The following is a 15,284-nucleotide window of genomic DNA, read 5'->3' on the forward strand; positions in this document are numbered from 1 at the left end:
ACAAATACAAACTGATGGATATTCTATAAAATAAAAACCAAAAACCAAGCCCATTGCCTTCGAGTCGATTCCGACTCACAGCGACCCTAAAGGACAGAGTGAACTGCCCCATAGGGTTTCCAAGGAGTGCCTGGTTGATTTGAACTGCTGACTTTTTGGTTAGCAGACGTAGCTCTTAACCACTGTGCCACCAGTGTTTCCCTGCACAATAAGTGGCCTGTAATTTTCAGAAGTGTCAAGGTCATGAAAGTTAAGGAATAACAGGAACTCCAGATTTAAGGAGACTTAGGAGAAATGACAACTAAATGCAGTAAATAATTCTCACCTGGATCCTTTTGCTATAAAGGACATTATTGGGTCAACTGGAGAAATTTGAATGGGATGTGAGGGTTAGGTGGGAGCCGTGGTGGTGCAATGGTTAAGCACTGAGATGCTAACTAAAAGGTTGATGGTCTGAATCCACTGCAGGGGAAAAGACCTGGCGAGCTGCTCTTGTAAAGATTTCAGCCTAGGAGACCCTCTGTGAGGCAGTTTATTCTCTGTCCTATAGGGTCGCTATGAGTCATAGTTGACTTGATGGCACACAACAGCAGCAACAAATATATCTATGTTAATTTCCTGATTTGCGTGGTTGTATTATGGTTCTGTAAGAGTAGTATAGTAGCTTTAAAAACATACCCACAAATTCTTTTGACATTCTTCCCTTCAAGAAGCGATGCCTAATTTTTATCCCCTTGAGTGTGGGATGAATTTAGTGACTCAGTTCCAAAAAACAAAATGGAAGTGATATTGTATGACTTCAGAGAATAAGTCATAAAAGACGTTGCAAATTTTTGTTCTTCCTTGGATCACTTGCTCTTGGGGAAGCTAGCTGACATGTTGTGAGAACATGCAAGCAATCTATGGAGAGTCCTATATGGTGAGGAACTGAGGGCATCCTGGCAACAGCTGTGTGAGGGAGCCATCTTGGAAGCAAATCCTCCAGCTTTTTGTCAAGTCTTCAGAGACCGCAGCCCTGGCTAAAAGCTTAACTGCAACCTCACAAGATTGCCTGAGGCAGACCACACACCCAGACTGCTCTCAGATTCTTCCCAACCCTCAGAAACCGTGGAAGACATTAAGCGTTTGTAGTTTTAAGGTGCAGCAGTAGATAACTAACGTAAGAATATCCTTGTTTCTAAGAAATACACACAAAAGTACTTGAGGATGACAAGACATCATGACATGGTTTAGGGGAAAAAAAAAGGCTTGTACTGTTCTTACAACTTTTTTGTAAGCTTGAGATTGGTTTGAAATTAAAAAAGGGAGGTAGGTATGTTGATACGTTGGTTGGTTGCAGGAGCCAGGTGGTTGTAACAACGCGAGGCCACGGAGTATGACTTTATGCCATTTGCAGGGAGGAGCCAGTGGAGGTATTTTAACAAGGGAAGGAGATAATCAGTTTTACTTTTTGGAAAGAATCTTTGGTTAACCATGGCAGTGAAAGAAAAGATGAATTAAAGAGGTTTGGGAAACAAAAATCACTAGGATTCAGTTATTATTTGTTAGATTATTAGTTTATTAGTTGGTTAACTGAGATATGAAATACAGGAGTAGCAGCAGGTTGTTAGAAGAGTGATTTGAGGAATGTTGAATTAGAGGTACCCAGTATTAGAAAATAGGGGCCAAGAAAAAGGACCAAAAGTAGAATTACATGGAACATCCCTTTATGTGAGCTAAGAAGAGTACAGTAGAAACTAACCAGAGATAAATGAAAATCAGTAAATACTCTTGGGTTTGAATAAGAAAGAAGTTTCAAATGCTATAGTCTATTCAAGTAGGATTAAAATGCATTCATTGAATTTGGCCAATAGTAAGTGTTTGAGACCTTAACAAGAGCACAGAGGTGCCAGTAGGTGTGGAAGTCAGGATAACACAGGATTTCTCTCAAGAAATTTGATCCTAACAAGAAGGAAAGGGGTCCCAGCTAAGGGAGAAGTTTTTCCCTGGGAACGGAAGAAGTCGAAGATAAAAGAACTTGAGTAATTGACATTGGAGTATTTCAGAAGATCTGCAAGTAGGCGGTTTCAAGAATGTAGGTAAAGAGATGGTTTTTCCAGACAGAGTCTCCTCTTTTTTTAAGACTAGGGAGTGGGGGGAAGGCAATAAGGACAGGTACAAGTAGGGGAGGGGCTGAGCTGTGATATTGATTGTGTAACACTCGATTTTGCCTTTGCAGTCGTAGGCAAGGTTGGCTTTTGAAAATGAGCAGGGTGGAGGTACGGTGTGTAGCTTGAAAAAAAGGCAATAAAAACTGAGAGAGGAAAAGAATTTTTTTTAGTAATATAAACTCTGCATTGTATACTTGTTTCTGTTGCGTGTAATTTCTGGGTCTGTTGCGTTTTTTTTTTTTTCCCCAAATAACAAATATGCTTTATAGTTTTTCTTTTTAATGGGGAAAAAATATATATAACATTTTGTTATTTAAGCATTTTTTACATGTACAATTCAGTGACATTAATTACATTCATTGTGTTATGCAGCCATCACTACTGTTGTGTTGCAGTTTGATATTTGAGATTCTTATCATTTATAATCTCTAAGTCAATTCTTTTTTGTTACAGGACAGAGCAGTGATAGTGAAGACCTTCCTGTCCTAGACAATTCAAGCAAATGTATCCCTGTAAAGCATCTTAGTGTATCAAAGCCACAGAAGCTTGCGCGATCTCCTGCAAGAATATCCCCTCACATCAAAGATGGAGAAAAAGATAAACACAGAGAAAAACATCCGAACTCATCTCCTCGGACATATAAGTGGAGCTTTCAACTCAGTAAGAAGCTTATGGAAAATCTGAATGTCTGTTTTAAAATGGAATATACCTTAAATGTCTACTTAGATTAATGTTAATAAATAATGAATAATGATTAACAAGTTTGCCTGGGTGGCATGAACGGTTATGCACTCAGCTACTAACCCAAAAGTTGTCAGTTCAAGTCCACCCAGAGGCACCTTGGAAGAAAGGCCTGGTGATCAACTTCTGAAAGGTTGCAGCCATTGAGAACCCTGTAGAGCACAGTTCTACTCTGACACGTGTTTGCCATGAGTCACAATTGACTCAGTGGCAACTGGTGTGATTTTTTTTTTTTTTTTAACGATTAAAAAATTCATTTAATTAGGGTTTCCAAATACTGTGTATCTATAATTGCCGCTTATTATCTTAAATGCAAATCTGTGTCTTTTGATAACACTAACTTGATAAATATTGACAGAAGAGCCTTAGTTAAGGAATAAGACATGTGTGATTTATATAAATTAGTGAAACTGAAGCACTCTTTCTACCGTTAACAATTGTTATGTTGTTAGGTGCTGTCGAGTCGGTTCCAACTCATAGCAACCCTACAGCACAGAGTAGAACTGCCCCATAGGGTTTCCAAGGAGCCGCTGATAGATTTGAACTGCTGACCTTTTGGTCAGCAGCCAAGTTCTTAACCACTAAGCTACCAGGGCTTCACTGTTAACAATTAGAAATAACTGATAAATGAAGAAAACTTCAAAAGAAAAAAATTTTTTGAATAAATAAAACTATTACAGATCAGGGTTGCTTTGTTTTGATGTTTTCTTTTTTTGATCACATAAACAATATATGTTCAGTTGGATATATCTCTAAAGAACTGTTATTCATGAATTTAAGATATCCCTGTTTACAGAGCTATATTTAGCTTAATATTGCAAGTTCTAATAAACTAAGACTTTTGTTGATTTATGAATTAGACTTTTGATAGAACTGCCACTTTTTTTCTCACAGAATTTTTTAAAATCCAGATTAACTTTTTTTTCCCCTTTTAGATGAATTAGATAATATGAATAGTACAGAGAGAATCTCTTTTCTTCAAGAAAAACTACAGGAAATCAGAAAATATTACATGTCCTTGAAGTCTGAAGTTGCAACTATAGATAGGAGGAGAAAAAGATTAAAAAAGAAAGACCGAGAAGGTAACTATTATAATTTTTCTCTCCTCATTTTTCATATATGTATACTATCATTTTAGAAGATTTGGGATTTGTCACTCTTTGAATATACTACACATTTATTAATTGTTTGTAGAGTCCCAGTGTTTTGTTCTCTGTTGGCTGTTGCTGAAATGAATGGGTCAATAACTGAATTAAGTAGAATAAGACCCTTAAAGGGACTGTAATCTTTTTTACAAAATGTGTGATTTTACTAAATGTGGTGGGTCCATAAGAAGAGCTTACTCTCCCCGAAATTCACTCTTTATCCAACAAACACTTATTTCTTGTCTAATATCAGGCACCATATTTATTTATTAGGGAGTCCACCAAAATGAATAAGGTATAAGGCTTACTCTCCCGGAGGTTATCTTGTTGGGATCATAAGTCATTTCAAAAACAACTACCATATAAGATAGTTCATCTTAACAACTTTAATGCTTCCCTATCATAGATGAATAAGACATAGGTCCTGCTATCAAAGATCCTAACATGTAGTAGGACAGTGTGTGATGAGGGCCCTAAAAGTGATATTAACAAACATAGGAGTTTAGGGCAAGGAGAGATTACCTTGCGGTAATCTTGGAGAGGGAGTAGTGTCCAAGCTAGACCTTAAAAATGTGTAGGATTGACTGATAGTTAAACATGGGCATGTTCATATCCTCTCCATCCCAAAACCCAACTAAAACAACACATTAAAAAGCCCATATCCACAAGAACAAGGGAAAGGGACAGCAGGTTACAGCAGAAAAGAAATACCAATAGCATTTCTTTGGGAAACTGAGAAGCAAATGGACTATTGCAACTGCCCCAGCAGACTAAAGAATGCTAAAACCCAAGATTGCATTGGGATAAAACAAACAAGCCAGTTTATTCTACATAATTCTGCATAACCCCAGAAAAGCTCAAAGTATAGGCTTAGTGTGCCTTTGAAGGCAGGGATATGGGGTGAGGCTGAAAAATGAAAGTTTGTCGAAAATGGAGGAGCAGTTGGATCCTGTCCCCCCACCCTGTGAAGCAAGGCTACCTGTTTTCCACTCTAGCAGAAAACAGGAGGTGAATTTACTGGAAGGTATTATGGAGATCATTAGGCTTGTCGACTCAGGAACACCAGCTATAGCTGAAGGTGGAGGTTAAGTGTTAAACCAAGATAATGAAATTGAGTGAAAGTTTGCATATCGAACGGTGAGACCTCTGTTCCTTCCCAACCCAAGATCTTATCCTCTTGGTCCCTGAGATATGACAGCCAGACTTATGCTTATTCCTGAAAGGAGACTGTAGAATTCCTCTCTGGAAAAACTGACCAACCCAAAAGAAATAACCTACACATAGATACCAACATTTGGAGGTTCCTGAACCAAACAGCAAGATCCTTGCCTAATCACCACACATACATTGCCCCTCACTGAAAGCCCTGCCTACTCACACTCAGCTTCCAGTCAGCTTTTCAGTGTCCCTCTCTTAAATATGGAAGCCACAGATGACCAGGTATTTGAGAAGAACCTCTATAGGAAAGACAGAAACCAAATTTGAAAAAGAGAATAAAAAGAAACTTGGAAAAAAACAGAGACAACTAATGTACTACATTTAAAAAAAAAAAAAAACACAAAGCTATAATTAGTATCATAAGATCCAGGAAAAGATATTGCAGCCTTGAGATAAGAATATGATAATATTTAAAAAATTCAGAGAACAAAATGGACCTTTCAAAAATTAAAAATACCACAGCAGGAATTTAAAAAATTCAATAGAAAAGATAAATAAAAGAGACTGTAGAGATGAAGGAATCCCAGTAGAAAGTCGACAAGACAATAGGAATGAAGAAATAAGATGTATAGGATCTGACCAGGAAGTGTAACATATGAATCAGGATTTCTAGAAGGAGCATTGAATAAACAGAGGAGGAACCTGTGAGTTGAAGATGCCAAGCAAAGAAGACAACATGGGATCCAGCAAACAAGGAATCCCACATAGGAAAACAGGAAAGGAAAATCTCAAAGTGATAGTGAATGGAACCTCTAGGAGGACCACTGCATAGCAGGCCTAGAAAGCAAGTAGTTTAAGAATGGGGTGGGGCAGGAGAGGTGTGGTCTAGGAGGGATGTTTCTAAAAAAAGAAAAAAATGGAACTGATAAATTACCTGAGGTTTGATCATATTGAGAGGAGTTTTCCGCTCCTGGGCAGAGATTTGGGGGATGAATTACTGATAGAATGACTTGTGTTACATGTGGTCTTGAATCATTCTACTCCAGGTTTACCAGTTATTGATTCCTGGCAATAGGAAATAGGATGGAGCACATGGAAAGGGATCAGACTTTCTGTTCGTCCTCTTCTTTAAAATCTGTAAATAGCAAGAAGTCTTTACAGAACTTTTAAACACGAAACAGAGAAAATTAATAAATTGAAAATTTTTTCAGAGTCCTCAACTGCTTTGGAGTCAGTTTCCTAAGAGATACAAGTTTCATACAACTAAAAAGATTCTCTTATTATAGTCTTCCTTTTTTGTTTTCTAAATTTTTTGTAGTAAAAAGTGAGCTATTCAATTGAGACATCAAGTGACTTCCTATCAGTATACATATAAAAATTTGTTGTAATGAGTTACATGTCATTGGTAGTATACACACACGTAGATATGCTTGAATAAACAAAAACTAAAACTTTAAATAGGAACGATTGGACAAAGATTGGCAGCTTTCCTAGGAGAGAAAAGATAAAAGCAAAAACTAAAAAATGGCAAAACACCTAGTGCATAGAGTTAGTGGCCTTTATATGGCCTTCGGAAGAGTTATGTTAAAGCCATTTGATGACTTTTTTTCACACAACTGTTCTTTCATCCCAGTCCTTATAATTCTGGTATCTATCTTATATAACTACTGTTACTTATGGGAATAATTTATCCCTCAGTTGTTTTGGGGCAGAATAAAGATGGAATGGTTAGGTGGTTACATGAAATTCTGTGGGATGAGCGAATTCTCTTATGGTCCTATGAGTCCTAGAGACAAAACAGGAATTCTCTGTAGTGAGAATTTATCTGAAGTTGCTCTTGTTTCTGATTTGGGCGAGCCAAGTTCCTTTCTGGATCTGCCAAGTTTAAGAGTTTATATCTTTTTAGTCTTTACATTTTATGGTGCCTTTGTTTTTTGAACTGATGAGTTTTTAGTAATTACTTCTGAGCCCAACAGATTTTTGGCTGACAGTTTATGCCTTCATGCAATATTTTAAGATGCCTATAACTGAAGTATGTAATGTATTAAGAATTTTATTTTTAATTTGCCTTTGGCTAGCTATCTTTGTGCACTAGCATTTGAGGTTAACACAGTTCTTTTGATTCCACAGTGTCTCATGCAGGAGCCTCCATGTCATCTGCTTCATCAGACACGGGAATGAGTCCCTCATCCTCTTCTCCCCCACAAAATGTACTTGCTGTAGAATGCAGGTGATAAATGTTTTCTCTGCCTTCCCAGCAGTTTGCTGCCATGGACATAAATCCCAAAACCCTGAAATACAACCACACAAAGCACTCAACTGGTTTGACATTGCCAAGTTATATCCTGTATACTTTCCCAGGCTGGATTGTATCTACTCCTTTCTCTTTTCTTTTCTTCCTGTTGCAAAATATAAGCTGATTAATAATTGAAGGTTAGGCAGCCTGCCATATTTGTCATAATTTTTCCCCTTTTAATTTTTTTTCATTTTTTGTGAATATAGAAAAAGGGCACTTAGCAAATTTGAATTTGTATAATAAAGCTTTCAGGTGTTACAGAAATCATAGATAAGCAAGTGCACATGGTAAACATCTAAATATTATCCAGCTGAGTAGTTACTGCTGCACTTTCACTAAGATGTATTTGAACACTTGGTGAGTTAGGGGGTTTATGTTTGTGTGTGTGTGTGTGTGTGTGTGTTTTTTTAATTGTTTTTTATTTTTGTGGAAGCACTTGCTATTTAGAACTGCCAAAGTATATGTTCAGCAGTGTGCCCAGTTTTAAAGGTGTAAATGGGACAAAATAAATTGTGAAAGGAAGTGTAGTTGACTGAAAACTACAGTTGTAATAAGTCTTCCACTTTTTATAGGATTTTTGAGCACACAATTATGCAAATATTTTAATGTTTATTAATGTTTACAGTGGAATTGTGAATAAGTTTTCAGTGGACTATCTTATCCCTTGACAAAAATATTTTGTCTTTTTTCTATGTAATTTCAGAGTTTTTATTTTGTTACAAAAAGACAAAAATGAAATATATAACAACAATGAAGTTATTTAACAAGATTTCTAAAGCTGAAAATTTTGTGTAAAATAAGGTATTATCTTGCAACTTGTTAAATATATTTATTCAGACATTGGATGTTGTATTTTTATGTATTTTTAAAAATATTAATAAAATTGAAAAAAAGAAAATTCTAGGTTAATTCACTCTTTGGATGACAAAAGCTCTCAGCTGTCCCTTTTACAGGAGGTTGTAGGCTGCAGCCTTGCCTGTATCGAAGGGAGTGTCTCAGTCCTTCAAACAGAACTATTAATGGGCATCTGGATCATTGAAGTATGTCCTCATGTAGAAACTTTGGCAGTCCTAGTACTGAAGCTGTTTTGAGGATCAGATTTTTGGTTGCCCTTAAGATACTTTGTCAGTTTTTATGTTTGCTATACTGCCGAATAAATTCATATCTCCCAGAGTTGAGATGCAACAACTAAGTAAAACAACTATGTATGCTTTGTCTGTGAATTGTCCCACAGACGGATACATTTGTAAATAATTCTTCCAAAATCATGTATTTAAAGCAAGTTTTGCATATACATTATGTAAAAAGGTGATTTTTTTAAACTCAATTTTTAAATTCATGTTTGTACATTGAAAGGGGTTTTTTAAAGCTCCTTTTCTGTGTTTAATATGTTGTAGAATAATAACCTAGAAGCTGTAGACTGTATATCAGGATCTGATTTACAAGAACAAAGTCCGAGCTAAACACTAGTGATGACCTAGCATTACTGAAATCATTGTTTCCTAATTTCATTTTACCACGTTGTGAACTTGTGATTCAGATTCCTTCCATTTTCGCAGAGAATTAAAAACAAAAGAGTACTCTTGTAAAATGCACTTTTCTGTCTTTTCTTTGCAAAGCAGAGTATTTCAATGTAATATAAAAATGGAGCTCAGCGGGCAGTATTAATAAAGGCCGTGTTTTAAACATAGGCTTTACATTTTTTAGTTTTCATTTAAGTGATTGTTTTTGTCCTACGTGCCAGTAGCTTAAAAGTTGGAAAATCAGACTTCATAAAGTAAAACATTTCAGTATATTCTTCAGTCTTTAGTTAAATAAACAAAATATTAATTCCTCTCAATTATAAAAATGAAAAAAATGTGCCATTCAAATCCAATTGGAACTAGGATTCACACATTAGGTATTCTAATGATTTCTTTCAGTAAATCTGAGACAACTAGTTATCAGCCTGAGAACTGTCCCTTCTAATTGATATGTCTGGTAATGAAGTATTAGGACATTGCTGCAGAGCAAAATTGTATATTCATTGAATATGAATATAGATACTTAAAATCCTTTATTTTTGGAGCTGGAAGAGATTATGAAATTAACTATCAAATAGGTATTATAATTCAAATATTGGGCATATAAATGTACATTTTCTCAAAACATGTTTTGAGTTTAACTTTGACTAGCTAGCTCTTGAATATGAAAGTAAAAGATTCTATTTAATAACCGCTGTCTAAACATAGAAGATGCTATACGTAAAATCAAGTTAAGTATTTATGGAGCTCTTTTAATTTTCCATTTTGTGCTTATATTGTTGTTCTGTGTTACATTTCTAGTTTTCCTGTCCTTCACTAAGAGTGTTTGTATTTAGCACTTTTAAAAAGACAACTACATAGTAGGTCTTTGAGGAAATTGCTTTAAATTATGTAAATCTATACAGATGAAGCTATTAATTTACACAGTGGCTGCAATAATGGGCTCAAATACAGCAAGGATTGTGAGGATGGTACAGGACTGGGCAGTGTTTTGTTCTGTTATACACAGGGTCGCTATGAGTTGGAACCAACTCTATGGTACCTAAAACAACAAACCAACGTATCTTTCTTATAAACCCTTTAATTTAACGTGGCTGTCAACATTGTGGAAACCCTGGTGGCGGACTGGTTAAGTGCTGCAGCTGCTAACCAAAAGGTTAGTAGTGCATATTTACCAGGCGCTCCTTGGAAACTATGGGGCAGTTCTACTGTGTCCTACAGGGTCCCTATGAGTCAGAATTGGCTCGACTGCGGTGGCTTTTTTTCTTCCAGTCAACATTGTGAAAGCACTTGAAGCTATATAGAACCACAGATACCACTTATTACCAGAATTCATTCATCAGCAATTCACTGAGTATCTTTTATGTGCCGGGTGTTGTGCTAAGGCCCAGGAGCCACAACACTGAACAAGACAGAAAGGGTCTTTGTCTTCATGGAATGTATAATCGAGTGGGGTGGATGTTAAACAGCATATGGCATTATTAAACTGCAGGTGTGATAAGCATATGACGTTATAGCATACCATGAAGTAATGATACAGAGCCCTACTAGTTTGAAGGCAAAGGTGACCTGGGAAGGCTTTGCAGAGAAAGGGACCCTTAAACTGAGTTCCAGTGAGGATTATGAATTGGCGAGGCAAATGGGAGGAAAGCTAAGAAGGGTGTAGTGTTCCAAGTGTGTGAGGGAGGAGAGATTGCAGGTAATGAGCCAGGGCAAGAGTAGATCTGAGGCAGGAACCAGGCCAAAAAAGGCCATTCAGGCATTGTCCTGCACTTGCCCACCTCTGTCTTCGCTCCTTCCATTCCTCCCACCACTCTTCTCAAAATCCACTTTTCCATGAAGTTCTTTCTGACTTCTTACTACCATCAGAATTTGTGCTCCCAAAGCATTTTCCTTTTCTGTATTATTTTACTTCACAGTTTATCTTTTAATATGTTTACTTGTATTTGTGTCTTTCTACCCAACTAGACGATTGGTTCTTTAAGTGCTCTATGGTAATAAGTGTATCTCACTAAGTGCCTGGTCCAGCATCTAACACATAGTAGGTGGGCAAAATGATGTATAATTGAGAAAAATTGCTTCTGAATTGCTATTGTTTCTGTTTTTCATGAGTGATCCTTATGTACAAAGCCAAATATTTAAAAGAGAACTTTCAGGTACTCATAAAATGATGTTAAAATAGCATTTGTATAGTGTGAGAACCAAGGTGTGCTTGACCCAAACCATGGTTATTTTCAGTCATCTCATATGCATGCAAAAATTGGACAATGAATAAGAAGACTGAAGAAGAATTGATGCATTTGAATCATGGTGTTGACAAAGAATACTGACTATTCCATGGCTGCCACAAGAATGAACAAATCTGCTATGGAAGAGGTACAGCCAGAATGCTCATTAGAAGTGAGGATGGTGAGGCTTCGTCTTACATACTTTGGACATGTTATCAGGAGGGACCAGCCCCTGGAGAAGGATATCATGCTTGGTATAGGGTCATCAAAAAACAAGAAGACCCTCAACGAGATGGACTGACACAGTGGCTGCAACAATGGGCTCAAACATACCAACGATTGTGAGGATGGTGCCAGACCGGGCAGTGTTTCGTTCTGTTGTACGTAGGGTCTCTCGGAGTCAGAAATGACTCAACAGCACCTAGCAACACCACCACAGTGTAAAAGAGACTTTAACAGTCTAATGCCCAGTATTCTTAAAATAATGATTTATTTTTCCTTCTATCCCTTCTTTCCTCTCATTACTTTCATGTGGTTACATTTTTATCCCATTACAGGAAGAGTTCAGTATGTGATGGCATTCCTCATTAGAGAAGGTTGAATGACTCTTAGAATGGAGTTTGCACTAATGAGGAATTTCTAGTGAATACATGCTTAATGTTTTCTCAGAGTAGGAACAGTTTGCCCTTTTAAAAAATACTTTATTGCAAAATCAGATTATATTTTCCACAGTGGAAGGCCTAAGAAAAAACTGTTCATACAGACCCACTATGCGTCTTTTAAAACAGAAAAGAGCAGTATTTATAATTTTGACATTTGTGGTTAATATAGTTATGAAGCTATCTTCATTTTGGAATCTGTATCATGTAGAATTCATTTTGAGAAGTTCTGTTCTGAAAAGTGCAAGGAACTTGCATATATAAACATACTAGCTTTTAAAAACATGAATAGGATTTTCTTGTTAGGTGCTATCAAGTTGGCTCTGACTCATGGCAACCTTATGTATAACAGTGAAGCACTGCACAGTCCTGAGCCATTTTCATGATCATTGGTATGTTTGAGTCCATTATTGTGGTCATTGTGTCAGTCTACCTCACTGATGTTTTCCCTCATTTTTGTTGGTCATCTGCTTTACCAAACACAATGTCCCTTTTTTGCAGTTCATCTTCCCTGGTGATATGTCCAAGGTAAACAAGTTGAAGTCTTGCCAGCCTTGCTTCTAAGGAACATTTTGTTGTATTTCTTCTAAGACTGATTTGGTCATTCTTTTGGCAGTCCACCGTATATTCAACATTCTTCACCAACACCACAGTTCCAATGCAAGATAAAAAGAACTAATCAAAATGTTCATCACTATGGGGCTAGCTAAATACATTATGATACACTGATAATGGTAGAATACTATGCAACTGAAAAAAGAATGAGGAAGCATACAATATTTCTCGAAGGATTAAATGAGTACAGTAGTTGCCTCTGGGGAAGGGAAACTAGCTGAAAGACAGATTTGGGAGGAATATATTCATTGTAATCTCTTGTGTCTTTTAAGTTTTGAACCATATGAATGATTACCCATTCAAAATACAGATATAAAGTCTTATAAATTTGTCTCTGAAACTCAAATTAGCTCCAATTTTCAGTGTGTTTAGTTTGTTTTCCAATTTAATTTAAAACTGAATTTTAGAGTCTAAACCCTTCATTTTAAAACTGAGACTTAGATCAAGTTGATTTGCCTATGTTTAAGTAGGTAGCTAAATCATAAATGACTGTGCTTATAAATCCTATTAAGGAGAATGCCAGTCCCCCATAATTTCTCTTGACCTTACCAAGTGTTGTCAAAGATGTGGAAGAATGGGAGCTCCCATACAATGCACAACAGCACAATTACTTTGGAAAAATGGTTGGTAATTTCTTTAAAAGTTGGACATACACTCATCATAGGACCCAACCATTCCACTGCCAAAAGAAATGAAAAACTAAGTCCACACATATCATCTTTGTTTATAATAGCAAAAACACTAAACAAATATCAAAAGGTGAATGGATTAACAAATTGTATATACATACAAGGGAATACAACTCAACAACAAAAAGGAACAAACTGTTGATACATGCAACCAAATAGATGAATCTCAAAATAATTAATGCTGATTAAAAGAAGCCAAAGAAGAGTACACACTTTTATGATTCCATTTATATAAAGTTCTGGAAAATACAAACTATACTGACAGTAAATCAGTGATTGCCTGGGGACTTGGTTGGGGGTAGGGTTAAGGTAAGGCAGGAGGGAGAGATTACAAAGGAACCCAGGGAAACTTTTAAGGGTGATCAAATGTGTTCATTATTTTGATTGTGATGGTTTCATGGGTATATATATGTCAAAAGTAACAAAAGTGTAATTTTAAATTTATATGTGTGTAGTTTAGTGAACATTAAAAAAAAAAAAACCCTTGTAAAGCAAAATATATATATATAGACGTGTCCAAACCCAAGGTCACTATGGTTGGCTAGTACAGAGACTAGAATTCAAATGATCAAGTCAGTGATTATTTTCGCCAGCTGAAAGCAGTGAGAAATTTCTGTTCCCCTCCCCTCCACACACCAAATATGCCATGACCTTTTTGTATTTCTTTTGTCTGACCAGAAATCTTAAGATCTTCCAAGGTAGATATATATATTAAAAAAACAAAAAAACAAAAACCTGTTGCTGTCGAGTCAATTCCAACTCATAGAGACCCTATAAGACAAAGCAGAACTGCCCCACAGGGTTTCCAAGGAGCGGCTGGATTTAAACTGCCAACCTTTTGGTTAGCAGCCAAGCTCTTAACCACTGCACTGCTCTTAACCAGGTAGGTATAATAAGCCCAATATATTATTTATCAGTTTTGAATATAAATAAAAATCCTATCTTTCATAATTTACCTAAACCAAATTATGCCCTTTTCCTCTAATATCTTAGCATTTCTTAAGTAACTTTTTGAAACACTGAAACTGTTAACTTGGAAGTTTTACTCTAATAACTTGGATAGTCACTCCTGGGTTATATTTATGTGACTTTCATTTCTTGTTATTAGAGTTTATACTCTTTTATTCTAAGTTGTTAGTTTAATATCCCAAGGATCCTGCCTTACATTTTAGTTTTATTGCCCTTTCTCTGATTCACTGGGTCTTCAGCCTCCATCTGTTTTGTCTCAAGGTTCTCTCCCTCCTCACTGCCACTGCCCTGCCTCACCTGCCTTTAGCATTCTCTTAGGACACATACCCAAGCCTTTTATTTACCCTGGCCTCGGAGATTTTGGTGACTTATATCTTATTAATACTGAAGTATTGACATGAATAAGAGATGAGGAAATTGGCTGATGTTTAAAAGAGTAATATTAAAAGAACTATACATACAGAAGTACACAACAAATATTGATAGAGTGTTTTGTGTATACTGTGCACTCTGGCACTGCAGGATTTTAGTACAGTGGACTCAATGTGACAATAACTGGGTTAAAAAAAAAAACCTATCTAGTTCTTTGAGATAATAAAATTGATAAACCTCTAGCCAGACTGATCAGGAAAAATAGAGAGAAGGCACAATTTACCAATATCAGGAATGAGAGAGGTGGCATTAACTAGAGATTCTACAACTATTAAAAGGTCAGTAAAGGAATACCATGAACATCTTTATGCCAATAAATTCATCAGCTTAGATGAAATGGAAAAAGTCATTGGGAGATGCTGTATATAAACGCAGTGCTTTTTTTTTTTTCCCTTTACCCAGGTCTCACAAGTTAAAGGGCACATCCTCCAGACTGCCAAATGTGCTCAAGACTTCAGAGTCAGCTGTAAGCTCAGGCACCCCTAGACTCCCCTCATTTCTGAACTGCTGACTACAAATTAAGGGGTTCACACTAGCTCCTCACCCCAGGGCTCAATAGTTCGTTAGAATGACTCAGCTCAGGAAAACGGTATATTTACGATTACAGTTTTATTATAGCAAATGAATACAAATGAAGAGACTCAAAGGACGAAGTCTGGGAGGGTCCCCGATCTTGTAT

General features: G+C 36.5%; 1 protein-coding gene across 2 annotated transcripts in view; it reads left to right on the plus strand.

Moving 5' to 3' along the window:
• The window catches only part of ARID4A (AT-rich interaction domain 4A), a 75,129-nt gene extending 59,983 nt beyond the window's left edge, over nt 1-15,146 (plus strand). For both annotated transcript variants that reach the window (XM_064292536.1, XM_003408493.4), the window contains exons 22-24: nt 2,604-2,810; nt 3,827-3,973; nt 7,325-15,146. In XM_064292536.1, coding sequence (XP_064148606.1) covers nt 2,604-2,810; nt 3,827-3,973; nt 7,325-7,428 — 458 coding nt within the window. In that variant the 3' untranslated portion in view covers nt 7,429-15,146. The remainder of the gene's footprint in view (nt 1-2,603; nt 2,811-3,826; nt 3,974-7,324) is intronic.
• Nucleotides 15,147-15,284: the final 138 nt, after the last annotated feature.

Source organism: Loxodonta africana, chromosome 10 (assembly GCF_030014295.1).
Source record: "Loxodonta africana isolate mLoxAfr1 chromosome 10, mLoxAfr1.hap2, whole genome shotgun sequence".
Taxonomy (NCBI): Eukaryota; Metazoa; Chordata; class Mammalia; order Proboscidea; family Elephantidae; genus Loxodonta; species Loxodonta africana.